Here is a 25,057-nt window from a genome sequence, read left to right on the forward strand (position 1 = left end):
GAGCCAAAACAACTTTTGTACCCCTAGTACTTAGCCAGTGCCTGGAACAAACCATATGCTAAATAAACCTTGCTGAGGAAAGAGTGAAGCATATAGACATACTCATCTCCATGTCTTCAACTGCAAGAAATTGGGAAAGAGGAAATGGTATTAGACATTGGTGTTACTAGCAATGTTGTATTATAACTATTATTTTAAGTCAGACATGAAGTTGAAACACATAATAGGGAATTTCTATAAAAATTCCAAAACTTCAGCCACTCAAACTGGTTGGGTCTCTCCCCATGTTCAAATACTCTCAAATATATAGACATCATGATTAAGTATTTTCACCTATTTTGTTTTAAATAAGAATGAAAGATTTCAGGCACTCAAGTGCTTTCAGAGGGCCTACACTATGCAGAGCATTGTAAAGGTTAGCATGTTAAATAGTCAGATAAGTCCAGGAAGAAGACAGTTGTAGGCAGAGGATGGGTTTTGTTTTATCACTTCCAATGTCACGTTCCTTTTTTACCTGTCCAATTAGTTTGGTGCAACATTAAGTTCTGTAAAAGTAAAATTTCCCTGTATCTAAGTTTGTAGTATAAACAAGATAATATTAGTGACTCTTCAAGGACTAGGATACAATTTAATAGACTATTATCACAGTTGATTAAAAGTCATATTTACAATTTTAACATATTATATGCCAATAGTAGACATTTCCTTCATATATTAGTCAATCATGTCTCCATGAAATTGTTAATAATGCACTAAAGCAATAATGGAAAATAAGCCTTAAGATTCTCTAAGCCTTATGCAAAATGTTTTTCCTCTTGTCTCATTACTTATTATATATGTTGTATCTTAAAACTGAATGCTATTATTGCCCAAATAACCTTACAGGAAACTCACAAGTCAAGGCAATAAACATCCTAATGTCTTTTAATACAGAAAAGGGCACTGTATCGACTTAACACAATCAATTTTCAAATGGATATTTGTATACTGATACAGAAAAGATACTCTGCAAAATTAATTCTGTAAAAAAATGAGATACCTCAGGTTAACACAAAGATAACAGATAGGTTTCAAACATTCACAGAGCATAATCCAAATATAGGTTGTGATTTCATACTGATTAGAAGAGACAGAAATCACTGAAGTCTTTCTAAAGCCATTCCCTATAACTCAGTCATCAAAACTTCCAAAAAGTTTCCAAAAAGGAACAGAAAAATCTCTCATTCAGTAATATTAGTGCATTCTCATCAACAAGAAACTCAATCTGCAACTCTAGGATTCAATTAACCTTTTGTAAATAGCATTGTACATTTCCTGGGTGACTTTAAAAAATAAAGTCAATTCTATTTTGTTAGTAGAGGAAGGAAAAAAATTAAGGAGAAACATGAGTTCTGTCAATTATTTCCTTCACAGTTACATACAGTAATAGAATCCCAAGTGTAGAAAAGAAACTAACATTGATTTTTTAGCAGCTAAAAATTCTGTCTTACAGTAAGTATAGGTTAAAACTCAGTCAGTTTACTCTTTCAAGTGTTTTGAAAAGTTTCTCACTTGAGGAATCAGTGGTCAAATCACAACCTTAAAAGAAATACAAAGAATCTATTGTCTTCATTCTCAAGTTTTACTTAAATACCAATATCAATCAAAACTATGTGTATAAACATGAAAGCAAAATCTAAAATCATCATTTAAGTGATGATATATTTACAGTGATAAACTGGATATGTAAATCTAGAATAAACTAACAAATATTGGGCTGTGGGGAGGAAAGAGGAGACAAAGTAAAGCTAAGTTCCCTCTCCGCATGCAGAGAGTCAGAAATGTTGCTTTGCTTTTGGCTTTGACATTCAGATAACTACAAAATATTTCCTTGATAAACAAACTATGAATCAAAAGAATGTTTATATTAAATTTATATTTAACATTATAGCTACTGGTGAAGCATAGGTTCATGCTTAAGATCAGGATAATCATAGAAAATTAGTAATATTTGTTGTATTACATATATTGTATAGGCAGTTAATTGATTTTATAAAAACTGTACAAAAAACTGTTACTATTCCCATGATACGGATTTGGAAAATGAAGCTTAAACAGGTTAGTTTGTCCATAGTGACACTATCAACCATAGAGAGGTTAGTTTGCCTGGAATGAGAACAGCAGGCTGGTTCCATGGGAGCTTTCCACAGGCCATCTAGGCATGGCTCCAGCCTTGTTTCAGACAAAAGAGAGTGTCTTATGTGGTCTGAGGACTCATGGCAATGTGTGTGCAGACCTCTCTCTAGCCACCTCGTCTTTTAAGACCTCTAAGTTCTAACTGAACTGAGGATCCTTCAGAGTTTTGAGACCAGGTTTAGTTGATATCAACGTTCATAGTTTTAGCTCACATGTAACATTGCCCCCATTTTTCAAAAACCTCTAACAAATCCAGTAACCCAATGTGAGGAATAGAAATAGGAGGCATAAAACTGTGAGAAAAGTGAAGGCAACTTTATCCTTATTTGATTACAACTTAGTTAAATGTAGGAAACCCAAATAAATCAACTGAAAAATAATTGAAAGAAAGAATAGGTAAATTTGTCCAGTTTTAAAGTAAAATATGTAAAAGCCTTTTATTTATAAAAATCAAAGACCAGTTGTTAAAACTATCACACCAACATCTCATTTATAAAAACAAACAAAACAAAAATGTTTAAAAATAAGCTCAAAAAGAAATAAGTAGAACTTACGTGAAGAAATCTATATAACTTTTCCAAGACTTACATAATCAAGACTGATGTTCTTGCAATAATTTTCTAAGTTTAATGTTATTGCAAGAAAATCATCTCTTTTTTAGTTTTTTAATTTTACTTTTTGGAGGAATTAGGCTTGTTATAAAATATAACATGGGGATGGTCTTGCCCTATACAAAAAAAATTTACCATGAAGCCACAATAACAACAAAAAGTGTGGTACCTTCAAATAATCAACAGAATGTTTAGTGGAAAAATACAAAATCCCATTAAATATTTTCTTATATAAGAACTTAGTATATGTCAATATGTGTTACAGGAAACACTATTAGCTATTGCAGAGAGAACAATTATATAAGTGTTAGGAAGGTGACTATGTACATGTGAGATGAAATAAGAGCAATATTAAATACTGTAAAAGCAGTCTATAGAGTTTCATCAGCAAGAGATCTAATTCTTCACCAGAGACGCCAATGTAGTAATAATACATGATCCAACAAGTTTTATGAAAATTCTAGAAACCAGTTAAGAAGTTGCAGTGCCTGAGGCAAACTTAAAGAAAATAACAATCTCATTGAAATAGATGAGAAAAGGCATTTCATATCAACCATGACAGCCCTTCCCCCAAGCCAGCACAGCTTGATGTCATCAGGAAAAAAAAATCCCACCTTATGACTTCTCCCTTAGGAGAGAAAGAGAAGAGTGGAATGTATGTCCAATGTCCTGGTTTTTCAAAGTGTTGTCTGAGAGACTGGTTTCTCTCTTGCCTGATTCAGAGCTCTAATGGAATCCACATACTTTGGATGCCTGGGGTCTGCAGAGAGCAAAAGATAACTCAGTGGCTTATTGCAATGCCACAGAACTTGCAGTGGTACAGACACTGGATGGAGAAAGATAATAAAAGCTCTTGGAAGAAAAAGAAGCAAATTTGTCTAACTGGGAAAGAACACAGACAGATTCAAAGAAGATGTATCCCTTGGTAAAAAACTGGAGAGGCCCCCAAAATCTCTATGTGGGCTAACTGGTAAAAGTCTTCCCTTGTATGAAGCCAATTTATAAGGACTGAAGAGGTAGCTGCTTTTTCAAATGCACAAATCACAGAAAAAATAACTAGGCACATGAATAAACAGGGAAACATGACACAATCAAAGAAACAAAATACATCTCCAGGTACCAACCAGAAAGAAATAAGAATTTATGTTACTTGGCAAATAATTAAAAATAATCATCTTAAAGAAGCTCAATGTGCTACAAGAGAACACAGATGGAAAACTAAATGAAATTAGGAAAATGATGCCAAAATGAGAATATCAACAAACTTTAAAAAGAAAACAAACATTCGTGGAGATGAAGAATACAGTAACTCAGTTGAAAAGTTCACTAGAGCATTTCAACAGATGACCTGATCAAGCAGAAGAAAGAATAAATGAATTCAAAGAGAGGCCACTTAAAATTATGAAGCCAGAGATATAAAGAGAAAAAAAAATGAATGAAGAAAAGTGAAGAAAGACTAAGAAACTTATGGAACACCATCAAATGTTCCAATATACACATAATGCAAATCTGAGAAGGAGATAGAAAGAGAGAGGGACAGAAAGCTTATTTGAAAAAAATAATGGCTAGATACTTGCCAAATCTGAAGAAGGAAATGAACAATCAAATTCAAGGCACTCATAAAACTCAGACTTGGAAAAACCAACATACCAACATAAATTATAATCAAACTGTCAAACATCAAAGACAAAAAGGGAATCTTGAAAGCAGGAAGAAAAAATGGCTTATCATGTACACGGGACCTTCAATGACATTAGCAGATTTCTCAAGAGAAACATTATAGGACAGAAGGGAGTGGGACAATATATTCAAAGTACTGAAAGAAAAAATCTGTCAACCAAGCATACTCTTTCTGGCAAAACTGTCTTTTGAAAATGGAGGAGAAATAAAGATAAACAATGGCTAAGGTGCTTCGTGAGCACTAGACCTGACTTACAAGAATTGCTAAAGGCAGTCCTTTGAGTTGAGACAAAGTATGCTAGACAGCAACACAAAGGAAAAGGTAAACATTTAGACAAATAAAAATCTTATAATATTGCAATGGTGGTGCATAAATTACTTTTAACTCTGGTATAGAACTTAATTATAAACTATAAGTATAAAACTATGTTAACGAATACAAAATATAAAAAGCTGTAATATGTGACATTGATAACATAAATGGGCAGAGATATAAAGGAGTAGAGTTTTGCATAGAGCTGTCTGCTAACTATGATATCCTAAAACTGAAACTGTGGCCTGAGAGCAGTCCTGTTCACTTAGCAACCTGTCAGGACTCATTCCTATCCATGTTCTCGGAGACAGGCTTGCCAAACTTGGTCCACAGCAGATTCTGAGAATGGCCCAATAACTTTGCTCCATTCCCACTTAAGAGTTGGCTCAAGGTCAATCTTGTCCCCAGAGATGTATGCCCATCCAACTCCCTGGAGCAAAGTCCTCTCAGATGTGGACCCTGAAGCAGCAGTGACTTAGTTCCAGGATCTCTCATGTTGATCTGGGGACGGTTCTCCCTACCCATGGACATACTCAGTGAGCCAGGGGGAGTCCTTCAGAAATCCAGAGGGAACCACACCTATCTGCATACCTAATAACAGGTGTGCCATTGGTGGAAACAACTGTGAAGCCTGAAGTGAACCCTTGTTATAAAACAGTCCTACTGAACAATATCTTGGAGACAATGCAGTTTGCCTAGGGACTAGACAAGATTTACGCCTGCTAAAGCCCCTGGTAATAGGCTTGCTAACTAGCCTCCAGTACAAAATCAGTAGCAGACACATGACCTAGCTCCAACTATAATTGTTTGTGATGGTAGAGGGAATTCCATCAGCCTAGAGACCCAAAAGGAGAAGGTTGTTAAAATGAGCCTGTAAAGAATGAAAGACTGTTTGCTTCTTCAAATTCACAGACACCAATGCAAGCCTACATGGATAACAAATAAATAATATGGAATAATATATTCAAAACGTTAAAAAAAAAAAACCTGCCAAATAAGATTACTGTACCCTGCAAAGTTAGCCTTCAGAAATGGAGAGGTAAAGACATTCCCAAACAAAAGCTGAGGATGTTCATTACCATAAGATCTGCCTTATAAGAAATACTAAAGTGATTCTTCAAGTTGAAATGAGAAGCTGCTAAATAACAACATAAATACATATATAACTATAAAACTCACTGGAAAAGGTAAATACATAATTGAATTCTGTATACTCGAATGTAGTAATGATGATGTATAAATTATTTCTAAATTTAGAGTAAAAGTTAAAAGGTAAAATAATTAAAAATAAGCTGGGTGCGGTGGCTCATCCCTGTAATTCCAGCACTTTGGGAGGCCGAGGCAGGCGGATAACGAGGTCAGGAAATCTAGACCATCATGGCTAACACAGTGAAACCCCGTCTCTACTAAAAATTCAAAAAATTAGCTGGGAGTGGCGGCGGGCACCTGTAGCCCCAGCTACTTGGGAGGCTGAGGCAGGAGAAAGGTGTGAACCCGGGAGGCGGAGCTTGCAGCGAGCCGAGATCGCGCCATCGCACTCCAGCCTGGGAGAGACAGCAAGACTCCGTCTCAAAATAAATTAAATAAATAAATAAATAAACAAACTATAGTTACCATAATTTGTTAATGGATACGCAATACAAAAAGATGCAAAGTGTGACATCAGTAGCACAAAAGGATGGGAGAAAGTAAAAGTGTAGAGTTTTTGTATGTGATTGAAATTAACTTGTCATCAGTTTAAAATAAAATATTATAATTATAAGGTGCTATAAGATGTTTTTTGAAAGTCCCATAGTGATCACAAAGGAAAAAAAAAAAAAAAAAAACTCTACTAGATCCAGAAAAGACAAAAAGGAATCAAAGCATACCACTACAAAATATCAACAAATCACAAAAGAGAGCAACAACCAAAAAGAAAGCACAAGAACTACAAACCCATCAGAAGGCAATTTTTTAAATGGTAGTAATAACTCCTTACCTATAAATAATAACTAATCTTGGATATAAATGGATTAAATTATTCAATCAAAAGACACAAAGTGGCTGAATGAATTAAAAAAAAATCCAACAAAATGCTCTTATATTGAGACAATAAGAGACTCACTTAAGCCTTAAGGATACACATAGGCTGAAAGCAAAGAGATTTTATGAGGTCAGCATTACCCTCAGACTAAAATCAGATAAGGACACTGTAAGAAAAAAAAAATTACCGGGCAGTATCCCTGGTGAACATAAATGCAAAAGTCCTAAACAAAATACTAGCAAACTGAATTCAACAACACATTAAAACTATCATTCACCATGATTAAGTGGAATTTATCCTAGATTTGCAAGTATGATCCAATATACATTTATTATATAAATCAATAAATGTAATATACCAAATGAACAGAATGAAGGATAAAGATCATATGATCTATAATCATCTCCATAGAGGCAGAAACAGTATTTGACAAAATCCAACATCCTTTCATGACAAAAACTCTCAACAAATTAGGAACAGAAGGAATGAACCTCATGACAAAAAATGCCACATTTGAGAAGTCCACCGCTAACATCACACTAAATGGTGGAAAACTGAAACCATCTTCTCTAAAATCTGAAACAAAACAAGAATGCTTACTCTTGCCACTTGTGTTCAACACAGTAATGAAAGCCCTAGCCAGAGCAATTAGGCAAGAAAAAGAAATAAAAGGAATCCAAATGACATCTTCCATATTTAAAAAAAAGACTCTAAAGACTTCACCAAAAAACTGTCATAATTAAGAAAATAACTCAGCAAATTTATAGGATACAAAATCAACATACAACAACTAGTTGCATTTCTATATACTAATAATAAACTATCCATAAAATTTTAAAAATCCCATTTACAATAATATCTAAAAGGATAAAATACTTAGGAATGAATTTACCCAAGGAGGTGAAAGATCTCTGCACTTAAAGCTATAAGACATTAATGAAAATGAAAATATATCCCATATTTATGGATTGGAAGATTTAATATTGTTAAAATGTCCACATGGGATCTACATATTAAAAGCAATCCTTATCAAAATTTCAATGAAATTTTTCACAGAAATAGAGAAAACCATCCTAAAATTCATATGAAACCACAAAAGACCCTGCAGAGTCAATGCAGTCTTAAGGAAGAAGAATGGCTGGGCATGGTGGCTCATGCCTGTAATCCCAGCACTTTGGGAGGCCTAGGTGGGTGGATCACGAGGTCAGGAGTTCAAGACCAGCCTGGCCAAGTTGGTGAAACCCTATCTCTACTAAAAATTCAAAAAATTAGCCGAACGTGGTAGCAGGTGCCTATAATCCCAGCTACTTACTAGGGAGGGTGAGGCAGAGAATTGCTTGAACCTGGGAGGCAGAGGTTGCAGTGAGCCAAGATTGTGCCACTGCACTCCAGCCTGGGGCAACAGAGTGAGACTCTGTCTCAAAAAAAAAAAAAGAGAACAAAGTTGGAAATGTCATACTCCCTGATTCCAAACTATATTACAAAGCTATAGTAATCAAAACAGTGTGTTACTGGCATCAAAACAGACATACAGAACAATGGAACAGAATAGATATCCCAGAAATAAACCCTGGGTATATAATCAATTAGTCTTTGACAAGGGCATGAATAATATGCAATGGGGACATAACAGTCTCTTCAATAAATGCTGCTGCGGAAACTGGATGTTCATATGCAAAAGAATGAAACTGTATCCATATTTTATTACATAAAATACAGAAACTCACTTAAAAGAAATTAAAACATTAAACCATAAAACTGGAAGAAAACGTGGGAAAGCTTCTTGACACCGGTCTTGGTGATGATTATTTGAATATGATACCAAAAGTGTAGGCAACAAAATAAAAAATAAATGGGACTACACCAGACTTAAAATCTTTTGCACAGCAAAGGAAACAATCAACAAAATGAAATATTTTCTACGTATGGATGAAAGAAAATATTTGGAAACCACACATAGTTTTACCTTGGTATCCATGGGGGATTGGTTCAACCTTTCCTACCCTCTGCAGAAACCAAAATCTTCAGATGCTCAAGTCCTGCATATAAAATAGCATAGTATTTGCATATAACCTACATGCATCCTCCTGTATGCTTTAAATCATCTCTAGATTATTTATAATACTAATACCATGTAAATACTATGTAAATAATTATACTATATTACTTTTTAATCTTATTATTTTTATTGTTTTCTTATTTTATTTTTTTTCAAATATTTTTGATTCTCAGATAATTGAGTCCCCGTATGCATAACTCACAGATACAAAGGCCTGAGTGTACCTGATACGTTCAAAATACACAATAAAACCCTACAACTCAATAGTAAACACTCCAATAACCCATTTTAAAAATAGGCAAAGGACTTGAATAGACATTTCTCCAAAGATGACATACAAATGACCAAAAGGTATATAAAATGGTCTTCACCATCATTAATCACCAGGGAAATGCACATCAAAACCACAATGAGGTATCTTCTCACACCTGTTAGTATGGTTATAAAAAGTGTTGGTGATGATGTGGAGAATAGGGAACACCTGTAGCACTGTTGGTGAAAAAGTAAATTGGTACCTCCAGTATGGAAAACAGTATGAAGGTTCCTCGAAAAATTAAAAATAGAGATACCATATGGTCCAGAACTCTAATGTTTCGGTACATATCCAAAGGAATTGAAAGAAGCATGCTGAAGAGATGTCTACATTGTCATGTTTCTTGCAGCATTATTGACAACAGCCAAGGTATGGAACCAACGTAAGTGTCCATTGACAAATGAATTAATAGAGAAAATGTGGTATATATACAATCGAATATTATTCAACAGTAAAAAGAAAAAAAAATCCTGCCATTTGAGAAAACATGGATAAACCTGGAGAACATTAAGCTAACTGAAATAAACCAGACACAGACAGACAAATGTTGTATGATCTTGCTTATATGTGTAATCTAAAATAGTTGAACTCATAGGTGGTTGCCAGAATCTGGGAAATGGTGGAAATGGGGTAATGTTGGACACATCATACTAACTTTCAGTTGTAAAACAAATACATTATGGGGACTTAATATTGCAGCTTGGTGACTATAGATAATAATACTGTATTGTTTAAGTTTGCTAAGAGAGTAAATATTAAGTATCCTTACCACACACACACACACATACACACACACATACACATACATATACATAGAATAAGGTAACCATTTATAGGGATGGATGCATTGATTAATTTGATTGTGGTAATCATTATACAATGTATACATATATCAAATCATAACACGTCTACTTCAAATATATACAATTTTTATTTATTATTTATTATTTAATAAAGCTGGGGAAATAAAATATGCTTATCCTCTCAAAATAATAAAACATTATTCATTTATCAAGCCTTTAATAATTATAGAAAATTCAAGGGACAGGTTGAACAACATGATAGAGACACAATTAGCAAAATTGAACTTATGAGAAACTCTGTAAGATGTATGACCCAGTTTTTTTTTTTTTAAAGGGCACAAGAGAAAGGATAGAAAGAGGAAATTTATAGTCTAAAAGAGAATTCAAACACATAATGATTTCGATCTGTTAACCTTACTTGCTACCATTTCATACCAAAAAACTAAATTATTTAATAAAATCATTTTTAAAATTAGCTAAATTTGATAATAAGAAATTATTAGGAAATTTGTTAGGAAAATTTACAAGCATCTTAATGTTTTTGAGGTAATTTTTAAAAGACTAGTTTTAGGTACACACTAAAGGACTTACAGATGAAGAAATATTGTGTATTGAATTTGTTTGAAAATAATTGTAGAGGAAGGAAATATGAGTAGGGGTACAGATGAAACAAGAACTAGTTGTATATCGAGAATTGTTAAAACTGTGTGATGAGTATTCAAGATGCATTATATTAGGTTGGTGCAAAAGCAATTGTGTTTTTTGCCATTATTTTTAAATGGCAAATTTTTAAATTTAAAAATAATGGCAAAAAACACAATTGCTTTCGCACTAACCAATACTATTCTCTGTACTTTTGCATATATTTTAAATTTTCAACTATGTATTTTTAAGTACAAAAATGTATAATAATTTTCTCCTTTAGCTCACAGAAAGAGAAATAAGGTGCTGTGCAAAGAGGAGGTATCCCTGCAAGCAGAAGAGTCACCAAAATAAAACAGTGCTTGCATCCCCATTTTACCTAAGGCTTGCTCTAAAACTAGGGTTAAGCAATATGTCCCCCATGCCCTATGAGAAGGCTGGGAAAACTAATTAAAACAAATTCATAAATTGCTAAGTATTCTTCAGAGATAGACGCTTGTCTACTCAAAACATAATAATGATGACAATGATGATACAGGATGTTAAGCTTATGTGGCACCACTCTATAAAAGAAATTTCTCCCATTGTTCTGTGCTGTAAACATGATGATGCATAGGTCTAATCCAACCATTAAGTATCCACTAACCTTTTAACAATTAAGTGCTTCTTTTCTTTTTTCCTGAATCTATGCAGAAGAAAATGTTATCCCTCATAAAATAACATTTAACAAAAATCTATTACCATATCCAGCTTCAAATAAACGTAAGTTTCCCAGAATTTAATAAGCTAATGCTTTACATAGTTAGCATACAGCACCTCAGGACTGCATTTTAAATACATTCATTTCTAGAACTCAAATTCAGGGCTTTAGACTTTTTATTTTCCCTTCAAATTTATAAAGAAATTTTTCATCTTTCTTGATTTTAAAAATATTAAAATGCTAGACCTTCACAATAAAAGGTGCATAGAATTTTTACAAGCATTTAAAAACTATAGACTTAGCTATGTGTTCCTTTGCCACATGTTGGCCTCTGAACATTATTTTCTAGGTTAGTTATAGTATGATTTTTCAAAACGTCACCTTCAGTTACCACCGGAAGCAATGAAAACTGAAATCAGTTCTCAATGGTTTGATTTGTCATCATGGGTCTCCTTGAAGGATAGAATAGCAAAGCATGCCAAACCTCAAGGCAACATGTGTTTTGTAAGTTAAATTACAAATATCAGGGAATAAAAGTATATTTTCATCACACAGGAATGATTAACTGCTGCTTAGATGGCACAAAACGATTGAAAATGGAATAATCACTGTCATCACTATGGATGTAAGATGTAAGATATAGTTAAATATCAGAAAAATCTTCAACTGTTGGATATTTTCATTTAAAAATCTAGCCAGTAATTTCCTGTCCATACCATAAATAAATAACTGGCAAACTGCTTTCTCAGTTTTGTTATCACACATACCTACTCTACTTTAACTTTACTATGTTTAATAGTTAATGTAAACTACGTAATCCCATTCTATGTCACTGTCTGATAGACTTTCAGAGTTGGCAGTGACTTTAAATGTCATCTACTTCAGTATTTCCCTTGTTTCATGACCCTCTGCTTGTATTGTTCATTAATTTTTCCTACAGCACTGGCAAGTAGACCATGATTCTATGTTTGAATATCTCCAATTATGAAATCTACAAATATTTAGTGAGCTCCTACTACATGGCAGGCACTGATTTAGGTGCTCTGATATAGCTGTAAACAAAATTGACAAAGATCTCTGCTCTCAAAGAGCATACATTCTAGCCGCTCCTGGAATGGAATTCACCACTCACAACCTGTTTTGCCACATTTATTCAGTTAAGAGTTGCTGAGTACAACCATTGTCAGAAACTCTTCTCGGTATTGATGAACAAAAGATGAATAAAACAGCAAGTCTCAAGTCACTATAAGATAGTTATTCTGTATAGTTAATGGGAATAAGTTTTCTTATTATTAACACCAGTGTTTAACGTTTTGGGGACACAAAGATTGGGTCTAATTTCTCTGCCCTATTAAAGCCCTCCAGATATATTTGTATCTCTCCCACCCCAACCTTGTTTTACAGGCCATGAATTTCCCAGTCCTTTTTTTATCTCCCCAGTTGTTAGCACCCCGATTGCCATAGGCACCAGACATTTAAAGTAAATGAGTAAAGCGGTCTGAGAGGAGCGCAAACACAGGATCATACACCTTCACAGTAGCAAGAGTAAATCCCAGAAATCCATATTTAATGAGACATCTACTAATTTTGAAACATCTGCCACAAATTCAAATTTCTGAAAACCCCATATGGTCTATTTAGAACACATCTGAAGGCCATAAGTTTGGAACCACGGCTTTAGATATTCTTCATGTGATACAGTTTTGACTCATCTTTCAATGAGGATTACAAGTTTTAGGTGTACACTACTTCTCAATGTTCTTAAAGTGAATTGCCCTGGATTGGGGTCATAGTTCTAGGTATGGGAGAAGCAACATAAATTTACAGCCAAATCATTACCTTTTCTATTCTAAACCCAGTTCAATTCATGAAACCCAAGAATGAATGAATATTTGGGGGGGAATAACGTCATATTATTGATTTATGCTTATGTAACTACCACCTAAACCTACAGTTGTTATTAAACTAGGTCTCACCTTAGCTCCTATTGCTCCTCAAACAACATTAGTTACTACTTCTCTCTAGTGTTTTAGACTTTTATATTTTCATTTTAGTGTTTTGTCTTATTATATTTACCTCTCCCCTTTAGTTGGTCAAGTAATTTTTGTATGCTGATTTTGTTAACAGCCGTATTAATGGTTCCTGCCATTTTTGTTTCATTTGTGGATTAGCTCCTTATGCCATTAATACCACCCTCAAAATTAACAATGAAAATGGTGAACAGGAAATGTGAAAACCAAATCCTCCAGCCAGTTACTAGAGGTCTCTCTCTAAACATTGATTCATGAACAGAGGCATTCAGCTGTGACTCGCCTAACAGTATTGTCAACTGCCTTCCTACATCTTAAGCATAAGTTCATCATGGAAAGTTTTATCAAGCGTTGTTGAAATTCAGATAGACAGTGGGAACAGCACTCCTTGGATACACTGGTCTTATGGGAAAAGTAAGTTATTTAATTATATGCTTTACTATTAGTGACCTAATACAAACTCCAGGTGATCACCGCTTTCCTTTCGAAAGGCTCACAAGACTATTTTTTTTTAAAGATGCAGTAAGAATTTTTCCCAAGATTAATCAATTGATTCATTCATCCATTCAATAATTATTTATCGAGCGCCTATATTAGGCATCGGAAATACAGTAGTGTGACGACGACAAAACTTCCTGCCTTCATAGAATTTCAGTGTAGGGGAAGAGAAAATAAACAATATAAACAAGTGAGCTATATAGAATGTTAGTGTCATGTGTTTAGGATATAAAAAGTGCTAAAGTAAAGAGAATGTGTTAAAATTAAAATCAGATCAAGTTAGAAATTTTTTTTAAAGTTTATTGAGCATACAAAAGGACAGTTTGCAAACCAGGGACCTCAAACCAAAAGTGGTAAAAAGCTCTGTTCACAGCATTTAAAATGCAGCTTATAAAGCGTAATTAAGGAACTATATCTGTCTTCACTGTGGTTGGCTATTATAAACTTATATTCCTTTTAGGACAAGTAAAACTGTTTAAGCTGATTTGTCTGCAGCTGATTGGTTTAATTTTACTGAGTCATTTTGACAAGCATGAAAAGCTCACATTTCCCATTTTGTTTATGGTTAGAGCTAGTATTTTGGGGAAAAGGGATAATTTAAATTTTGGCTACATGGTTAATGGCAGTTGGCCTTGGAGTATGTACATTGTGGCCTCTATTTTTTTTAAACAAAAGTCTACAGAATGGGGAGTAATTTTAGACAGGGATCCATGAGAAGCCTCTGTGAAAGTAACATTTGCAAAAAGAACTAAAAGAAATACGATTAATGTTCTACTCCCTAAGGATATAACTGGGGAGAATTCACTTTCCTCTTCTTCCTGAAAATTAGAATCATTCAATCCCATCTCTAATATACTGTTATGTATTTCCTCAAAGCCTCTGGCAAGTTATTTAACTTTTATATGTCTACTCATCTGTAGAACAGGTATGAAAATAGTGCCCACTGCATGCAGTAATTGTGAAGATTCAATGAGATAAAGCACATAGTTTGCAACGGTGCAAACACTTGCAAAGCACAATGTATTCTGAAACATGTTTCTCTAATGCAAAGAAGTTCATACAAAATTGATAAATTAGGGGTACATACCAATATACCATGGACACTTTGTGGATTCAGATGTGATTTTCCCTACCATATTATGTTTTTACATAGTGAAATCAGTCAAATGCAAATACACAAAAAAGTTTATCACTCCCCAGGGGTGGTATGTGGTACTGCACATGACGTCTCTGTACTCCTGATACTTCCTCTTGCCTCATTTTGGCCACGGGCTTTGTGTTCATAAAGTCTATTGCCTGGATCACTCGATTCTTTGTGCATTTTGCTCTTGTCTTATGGTGAAATGTTGTATTTGTTTCAAATATTGTGATGCAGACTGAATATCTTCTACTATAGGATAGTTATCTAATGTGCAATTTTGAGATTATCTTTAGTTCTAAATCATTTTTACTTTATTCAATTTTATAGGTAGTAATGATTTTTTAAACCTCTGTAGTAAACACTAGTAAATCATTCAATTATTGATATTATCTAAAATAAACTCAAACTAAAACCTCTTAATAACATCTCGGTTACATCAACAACAGCAAAAAGTGTGTTCTGGATGGCACCAAGGCCATGCGTATGTGAGATGAAAATGAATTGTATCACTTCACAGGAGAAATTTATCTCAACTTGCACTGTTTCTCAAGAGAGGACTGATGCAAACACAGTGCTAATAAAGACGAGATTGTAATTCTGATTCCTTACCAGTCCCTGCTAGCTTCACTGAGGAAAACAGGTCTGCAAACACAAAAAGGCCCCATTAGTTCCAGCAATCACTTCGCAAAAGATGTCACTTTTTCATAGGGAATTTCAAACAAAAGAACATGGACAGCTCCTCCTAAGCGGTCAGCACTATTGAGAGTGAGAAACGGAGCTCCAGAAAGGGCACGTTCTGCTGATGGGTGGGTCAAACACCTATGCATAGATTCCTCATTTGAATATCTATGTGGCATAAGAGGAGAAGACAAGGTGCAGGATTTAGCCTGTGGCAGTAGTTTGCTGACACCTGTCCTAAACTGTTACTATATGAGAATAAATAATACTTGGCAAAAACAAAGAAGTCTGTTTAGAAATGACTGTTATTCATGAGTGCTGGGAAAAGGGACACACATTTGCAAAAGTTTTTGTAACAATGTTTACTTCTACGTATTTCTTAATTTTATGCCAAAGAGATCATATTACACAAAGTTTTTATTAAGCCCTGTCTTTTCCACTGATACTATATTGACATTAAAGACAGCAGTCTATGCATAGGTCCTTTTCTGCTGTTGTGCCACATGGCAGTTTAGTATTTGTAGCAGAGATGATGTGGCCCACAAAGCTGAAAATATTTACTACCAAGCCATTCACAGTAAAAGTATGCTGACCCTTGCTCTAGGACATAAAAAAAGCATCAGAACAAAATATAGAGACTCTGTGTCCCAATTAATAACTTGATCATCAAAAATCTTAATTACGGCAATTCTTAAAAAGTGGTTCTAATTGACAGTTATGTTCTCCTCAGATTCAGGGTCCACAAAGAAACCTGGTACTGGAGAAACAAAGGCTCTCATAGACATTAAAAATTCATTCTACATATTTAGATGCTATAGATCTTCAGGCTACTGACCGTGATTGCTACCAACCGAGACATCACCATGACAGTGGTGCATGAAAGTAGGACTCATATAAACTGGACTACAGGTAGAAATGCTGTGTGCTGACTCACTGCCAAGAATCTCAGAAAAGCTATAAAAATGAACAATACTATATAAAAAAAGTCAGACCTAAAAATTACTCCCTATCAATGCCTAAGATACATTCATAATTGAAATCTTTAAAAGAAATTAAATGAACTTCTTAATGGTTCTAATGATAAAGAAAAGAAGCTATCCTCCCCAACAAGAACTGCATGAATGCATACTTCTTTTTCCTTTTAATGTATTTCTTTTGAATGCCGCTCTAAATTTCTCCTTTTTAATCAAGAAACTCTACTTTTCTTAAACATGACTTTAAATGATTTCATTTTATTCTATTCAGAATTTTCAATGGAAAAACGAAAGTACAATGTGACTTTATAAGATAGCATAAGCTTTCAGACTGAAATAATAATCAGCATGAGGAAAGATAAGATGCTCAGAATGATTCAGAAAAAATCCTGATTTCTGCAACTGAGACTTAGAGAGGAGCACTGGCAATTCTGATTTCCCTCTGAGTAGGAACACATTCAAGGAAGACAACTGCTATAACCAAAAAAACTGACTGTTCTACAGATGGAACAAAAGATGGTAGAGATAGCATCATTTTTTTGAACTGTGTGAGTACTACAAATGCCATCAACAACTTCATAGCCTGACAGTTTCTGTGTGGGAGTCCCTTTTTAGGAAAACATCATATTCTCAAGCAGTTAAAGATTAGATCATTGAAATAATTGAAGGAACAACCTGAATCCTATGAAAATTTAAAGGGGTTCTGATGCGTGTCAGGAGCTACCAATTTGCTCCCATCCTATTCTAATCAGATGTCTTTTTCCACCTGTGGCTCAAGATCTGCCCACACACTGTGACCAGGTTTTACTTTTGGCTATGATTATGTTTGGAGCCACTGGCTCCAAACAATCAAATTTTTCTCTTGCCTTTGCACCCCATAGCTATTTGTTTCAACATATTGGGCATATCTAATTCTTGTTTTCCTGGATTTCTTGCCTATGTCCGATTTCTGCTCTCTGACTCCCGAAGCTTCTGTATCTGGTTTGGATTCATGAGTGCCCTGACTCTGCTTTTTTGGACCCCACATAATCCTGACTTATTTTCTGGTTCCAATCTTCACCATCACTGTGTATTCTCCTATAACTGTGATCCCTGATCTCAAACTTCCACCTCTCCCAAGGCCAACAGCTTTTGGCCAAGAACTAATGGTCTCCAACACTGACCTTTCTTTTCAACTTTTAACCTTTTTACCTTTAATCACCTTGAGCTATGCCTCACTGATTTCTGATTAAAACCTGGTCCTGATATGATAAAATCACAGTTAGTCCATTCAATATCTAACTGCCGGTCTGCCAAGTACACCATGAAAACACGGTAGCCATTGTTAAGTACCACTGTGAGTACCTCGTGTGTGTGCATGCATATGTGTGTACAGTTGTCACAAAGATCTAGGAACATCTGTGTCATGTTTTCTATTTTACAAGCAGCAAATAAGAATCCCAGAAGCACAGCAATTTGCCCTAAGTCATACTACTAATAAAAGGTAGAAGAAGATGACAAATTTATTTCTCTACGGCTACCAAACTATTCTCTGTGAGAGATTGTTATATGGGCGACCCATAATAAATGCTACCTCTTGGCACTCCCACTTCATGTAGTTTTGTGTCTGGCATTGGTGGGTTCTTGGTCTCACTGACTTCAAGAATGAAGCTGCGAACCCACTGGGAGGAACGGACAACTCCTAACGGGAGGAACAAACAACTCCAGACGCGCCGCCTTAAGAACTGTAACATTCACTGCCAAGGTCTGCAGCTTCACTCCTGAAGCCAGCGAGACCATGAATCCACCAGAAGGAATAAACTCCGAACACGTCCAAACATGAGAAGGACCAAACTCCGGAGACACCATCTTTAAGAATTGTAACACTCACGGTGAGGGTCCGCGGCTTCATTCTTGAAGTCAGTGAGACCAAGAACGCACCAATTCCAGATACAGTTTCTTCCATGTTGATCCTGGCCTTGCCATATGACTTGCTTTGGCACAGTAGAAAAATGATGCAAGCAAATGCTAGATAAGTGCTTACACATTGGGCAGGCCTGTTCCTTTAAAACACCTACCCTTGGAGTCAGCCTCCACATAAAAAGTCTGACCAGTCTGCAAGAGACCGACACCATCCTGGCCAACGTGGTGAAACCTCATTTCCGCTAAAAAATACAAAAATTAGCCGGGCGTGGTGGTGGGCACCTGTAGTCCAAGCTACTCGGGAGGCTGAGGCAGGAGAATCGCTTGAACCCAGGAGGCGGAGGTTGCAGTGAGCTGAGATCACGCCACTGCACTCCAGCCTGGAGACAGAGCAAGAATCCGTCTTTTAAAAAAAAAAAAAAAGAAAAAGAAAAAGAAAAAGTCTGGCCAGTCTGAATCAGTCATCCTATTAGCAAGCCCAGGATGATTCCACACAGAGGCCATATGGAAAAGCTCAGAGGTGCCAGGTATGTGACTGAACCTTTCTTAGACCATCCAGCCCAGACCAGCTACTGACTAAATGCAGCCAAGTAAGTGACCTACCTAATCAATACCACATGTAGTAGAAGACATATTCAGGAAAATCCTACCCATCAGAAATAGGAAACTGTTATTTTAATCCACAAAGTCCAACTCAGGACTTGCTGTCTTAGAAAATGATATTATTTCTCATTCTCAGCCCCTCCAGATGGCAGAAGGTTTTCAGAGTCAAAAATGGTCTCTGATCAAATCAAGTACTGCTAGTACAGTGTGGCCTCAGCGTAAATATTAAGTCAAGAATGTGGTAGTAAGATACCTCTTAAAACCCTTGTAATTTCCACTCTGCTAGGAGACAAGCGTGATTAAACTCTTAAAAATGTTACTGCACAGGATTCTGACTCTCAGTCTAAAGTAGAAAAGTGTCTGTCTTAAAGAGACTTGGGGAAATAGCTTTCGCCCAATGGAATGAAATATAATTGGATATATTAGAAAATTACAAAGTTTTAAAAGAAGCTGTACCACCTTGGAAGAAAAGGGAGAGTGACAGGACAAAATGAAAAGAAGATTTTAGGCCTTCAAACCTTTAATGGAATAAATAGGCTCAGAAAGTGACTCCGTTTGCAAATGAGAGAGATTTCTTACAGAAAAGGAAGGTTAACTTAGAGGAGAGAGTCAAGAGCCACTGAAAACAATGGAATAGAAATCCACATCCAGAGAACAGGATCCTTTTCAGGAAACCTAGATTTGAGGGAATTGGTAACATGTTCCCAGCTGGATCTCAGAATTTTTATGAAGCACCGATTGCTATGTGCCTCTCATTTCCCTTCCTTTGAATGGCTGACTTTATTGCCAGAGATAAAACAATCCCTGTCTGGCCGGGCGCGGTGGCTCAAGCCTGTAATCCCAGCACTTTGGGAGGCCGAGACGGGCGGATCACGAGGTCAGGAGATCGAGACCATCCTGGCTAACACGGTGAAACCCCGTCTCTACTAAGAAATACAAAAAACTAGCCGGGCGAAGTGGCGGGCGCCTGTAGTCCCAGCTACTCGGGAGGCTGAGGCAGGAGAATGGCGTGAACCCGGGAGGCGGAGCTTGCAGTGAGCTGCACTCCAGCCTGGGCTACAGAGCGAGACTCCGTCTCAAAAAAAAAAAAAAAAAGAAAACAATCCCTGTCTCATCAAAGTATGTTGCAGGGAAGGGAGATCATACAGAAGGTATCATTTTAGGTACAAGTCTCTAGATAAACAGGGAGCATCTACTTTCTTTTCTTTTTTTTTTTTTTTTTTGAGACGGAGTCTCACTCTGTCTCCCAGGCTGGAGTGCAGTGGCCCGATCTCGGCTCACTACAACCTCCACCTTCCGAGTTCAAGTGATTCTCCTGCCTCAGCCTCCCGAGTAGCTGGGTCTACAGGTGTCTGCCACCACTCCTGGCTAATTTTTGTATTTTTAGTAGAGATGGGGTTTCACCATATTGGCCAGGCTTGTCTTGAACTCCTGACTTTGTGATCCGCCCGCCTTGGCCTCCCAAAGTGCTGGGATTACAGGCTTGAGCCACCGCGCCCGGCCGGGAACATCAACTTTAAATATACGTGATTTAGTCGATGTGATTTTGGACCTTGAACTGGATCCAGCACTGTAATGTGATGAGACTTTCCGAAAAGGGACAAGAAGTGCTGTGGCCAGAGGGAAGATTGTGATAGCTAGTCTCCAACTATTCCTCTCATCCCTGCCCACACATGCTATTCCTCACACAATGAAGTAGGTTGTAGTTTTCTTCCCCCTAGCTATGAGCTAGACCTGTGACTTTCTTTCACCAATAGAATGCAACAGTAATGATATCCTGGGACTCCTGAGCCCAGGTCTAACAGATCCACTTGCTCTCCATGGGAAGCCAGATGCTATGCTGTAAAGAAACCCAAGCTTCTTTGGGCTAAATGATGAGATACCACACAGAGAGTATGATGATTAACCTTATATGCCAGCTTGGCTAGTCCATGGTACTTGGATATTTGGTCAAACACATCTATGTTGCTGTGAAACTATTTTTTAGATGAGATTAATCAGTAGATGAGTAAAATAGAGTACCCTCCATAATGTGGATGGGCCTCATTCAAAGAATTTAAGGCCTTAAGAAACAAAAACAACAACAATAACAACAACTGATGTTCTCAAAGGAAGAGGGAAATCTCCCTTGACAGCCTTCGGATTTGAGTTGCAAAATCCACTCCTTGGGTCCTCAGTCTGCTGGACCATCCTGCATGTTTTCGACTCACCAACCTCCATGACCAAATGAACCAATTCTTAAAATAACCTCTGTTCTCTCTCTCTCTCTGTCTCTCTCTGTCTCTCTCTCTCTCTCTCTGTGTATGTATGTGTATACATACATATATGTACACGTACACACAGGCATACCTCAAAGATATTGCAGGTGCAGTTTCAGATCACTGCAATAAAGCAAATATCATAATATAATAACTCATGAGTTTTTTTTTTTTGTTTCCCAGTGAATATAAAAGTTATGTCTACATTGCACTGTCCTGTAGTCTATTAAGTGTGTAATGGCATTGTGTCTAAAAAGTGTACATACCTTAATTAAAAATACTTTATACTAGAAAATGCTTACAATCACCTGAGTCTTCAGCAACTTGTACTCTTTTTGCTGACAGAGGGTCTTGCCTAAATGGTGGTAACTGATGACTAATCAGGGTGGTGGTTGTGAAGTTTTGGGTGGCTATGCCAATTTCTTAAAATAATACCACAATGAAGTTTGCCACATTCATTGACTCTTCGTTTAATGAAAGATTTCTCTGTAGCATGTGATGCTGTTCGATAACATTTTTCCTAAAGTATATCTTCTTTCAAAATTGAGGTCAATTCCCTCAAATACTGCCACTGCTTTATCAAGTAAGTTTATGTTATATTCTAAAACCTTTGCTGTTATTTCAACAATGTTCACAGCGTCTTCATCAGATGTAGAATCCATCTCAAGAAATCAATTTCTTGGCTCCCATAAGAAGTAGCTCCTCATCCCTTCAAGTTTTATCATGAATTGCAGCAATTCAGCAACATCTGCAGTTACTTCTTCTACTGAAACCTTGAAACTTTCAAAGTCATCATGAGGGTTAGCATCAACTTCTTCCAAATGCCAGTAAATGTTGGTATCTTGACCTTCTCCTGTGAGTCACAAATGTTCTTAATTGTATCTAGAGTAGTAAATCCTTTCCAGAAGTTTTAAAATTTACTTTGCCCAGATCCTTTACAGAAATCACTATCTATAGCAGCTAAAACTGTATGCAATGTGTTTCTTAAATAGTAAGACTTGAAAATAAAAATGACTCCTAGATCCATGGATTGCAGAATGAATGTTGTTTTTGCAGGCATGAAAGAAACATTAATCTTCTTGTACACCTTGATCAGAGTTCTCGAGTGATCAGGTGCCTTGTCAATGAGCAGTAATATTTTGAAAGAAATATCTTTTTCCTAAGCAGTAGGACTTAATAGTGGGCTTAAAATATTCAGTATATCATGCTGCAGACAGAAATACTGTCATCCAGGCTTTGTTGTTCCATTTATAGAGCACAAAGAGAGTAGATTTAGCATAATTACTTTAATTTAATTTAATTTAAGTTGTGGGATACACGTGCAGGACGTGCAGGTTTGTCACATAGATAAATGTGTGTCATGGTGGTTTGTTGCACCTATCAACCCATTACCTAGATCTTAAGCCCCACATGCATTAGCTATTTATCCTGATGCTCTCCCTCCCCCAGCAACCCCCAAACAGGCCCCAGTGTGTGTTGTTCCCCTCCCTGTGTCCATGTGTTCTCATTGTTCAGCTTCCACTTATAAGGAAGAACATGTGGTGTTTGGTTTTCTGTTCCTGTGTTAGTTTGCTGAGAATAATGGCTTCCAGCTCTGTCCATTTCCCTGCAAATAACATAATCTTATTCTTTTTTATGACTGCATAGTGTTCCATGGTGTATATGTACCATATTTTCTTTATCCAGTCTATCATTGGTGGGCATTTGGGTTGATTCCATGTCTTTGCTATTGTGAACAGTGCTGCAATGAACATACGTGTGCATGTGTCTTTATAACAGAATGATTTATATTCCTTGGGATTGCTGGGTCAAATGGTATTTCTGGTTCTAGGTCTTTGAGGACTTGCCACACTGTCTTCCACAATGGTTGAACTAATTTACATTCCCACCAACAGTGTAGCTCCTATTTCTCCACATCCTCACCAGTATCTGTTGTTTCTTGACCTTTTAATAATCACAATTCTGACCAACATGAGATGGTATCTCATTGTGGTTCTGATTTGCATTTCTCTAATGATCAATGATGTTGAGCTTTTTCTCATGTGACGTATATGTCTTCTTTTGAGAAGTGTCTGTTCATGTCCATCAGATTAACAACAGGCCTTTCAGAAGAAATCCTGCAATCTAGAAGAGATTGGGGGCCAAGATTCAACATTCTTAAAAAAAAAAAAAAGAATTTCAAACCCAGAATTTCAAACCAGCCAAACTAAGCTTCATAAGCAAAGGAGAAATAAAATCCTTTTTAAACAAGCAAATGATGAGGGAATTAGTCACCACCAGGCCTGCCTTGCAAGAACTCCTGAAGGTAGCACTATATATATAAAGGAGAAACCATTACAAACCGCTGCAAAACCATACCAAAATATAAAGACCACGGACACTATGTAGTAACTGCATCAACAAGTCTGCAAAATAACCAGCTAGCATCATGATGACAGGATCAAATTTACACATAACAATATTAACTTTAACTGTAAATGGGTTAAATGCCCCAATTAAAAGACACAGAATGGCAAGCTGGATAAAGGATCAAGACACATCAGTGTGCTGTATTCAAGGGACTCATCTAATGTGCTAAGATACACATAGGCTCAAAATAAAGGGATGGAGGATAATTTACCAAGCAAATAGAAAGCGGAAAAAAAGCTGGGGTTGCAATTCTAGTATCTGACAAAACAGACTTTAAACCAACAAAGATCAAAAGAGACAAAGAAGGACATTACATAATGGTAAAGGGATTAATTCAACAAGATGAGCTAATTATCCTAAATTTATATGCACCCAATACATGAGCAGTCAGATTCATAGAATAAGTTCTTAGAGACCTACCAAGAGATTTAGACACAATAACAGTGGTAGACTTAAACATCCCACTGTCAATATTAGGCAGATAATCAAGACAGAAAATTAACAAGGATATTCAGGACCTGAACTCAGCTCTAGGTCAAGTGAACCTGATAGGTATCTGCAGAACTCTCCATCCAAAAAGAATAGCATATACATTCTTCTTGGTGCCACATGCAACTTACTCTAAAATTAATCACATAATTGGAAGTAAAACACTCTTTGACAAATGGAAATGAACTGAAATCATAACAGTCTCTTAGATCACATCACAGTCAAATTGAAACTCAAGATTAAGAAACTCATTCAAAACCACACAACTACATGTAAATTGAACAATCTGCTCCTGAATAACTCCTGGGCAAATAATGAAATTAAGGCAGTAGTCAAGTTCTTTGAAACCAGTGTGCATAATTCTTAAGAGCCCTAGGATTTTTGAAATGCTAAATGAACACTGGCTTTAATTTAAAGTCGCCAGCTGCATTAGCCCTAAGAGTAGAGTCAACCTGTCCTTTGAAGCTAGGCACTGACTTCTCCACTCTAACTATGAAAGTCCTAGGTGACATCTCTTCCAATGTAAGACTGTTTCCTCTACACTGAAATCTGTTATTTAGTGTAGCCACTGTGATCAACGATATTAGCTAGGTCTGGATAACTTGATGCAGCTTCTACATCATTTGCTACTTCACCTTTTACTTTTATGTTATGGAGATGGCTTCTCTCCTTTAAACCTCATGCACCAACCTCTCCTAGCATCCAACTTTTCTTCTTCAGCTTCCTCATCTCTCTCAGCCTTCACAGAAATAGAGT

At 36.2% G+C, this 25,057-nt stretch overlaps 1 protein-coding gene across 5 annotated transcripts in view; it reads right to left on the bottom strand.

The window, feature by feature from the left end:
* The window catches only part of PDE4D (phosphodiesterase 4D), a 1,562,006-nt gene that overhangs the window by 1,031,598 nt on the left and 505,351 nt on the right, over positions 1-25,057 (bottom strand). For 2 of the 5 annotated variants that reach the window (XM_025387164.1, XM_025387158.1), the window contains exon 3: positions 8,769-8,841. The exons of the other annotated variants lie outside the window; for them this stretch is intronic. Coding sequence is in view for 1 of the 2 variants with exons in the window: in XM_025387158.1 (XP_025242943.1) it covers positions 8,769-8,780 (12 nt within the window). In the remaining variant the exon portion in view is untranslated. The remainder of the gene's footprint in view (positions 1-8,768; positions 8,842-25,057) is intronic. 5 annotated transcript variants of the gene reach the window in all.

The sequence above is a fragment of the Theropithecus gelada genome, chromosome 6 (genome assembly GCF_003255815.1).
Source record: "Theropithecus gelada isolate Dixy chromosome 6, Tgel_1.0, whole genome shotgun sequence".
NCBI lineage: Eukaryota > Metazoa > Chordata > Mammalia > Primates > Cercopithecidae > Theropithecus > Theropithecus gelada.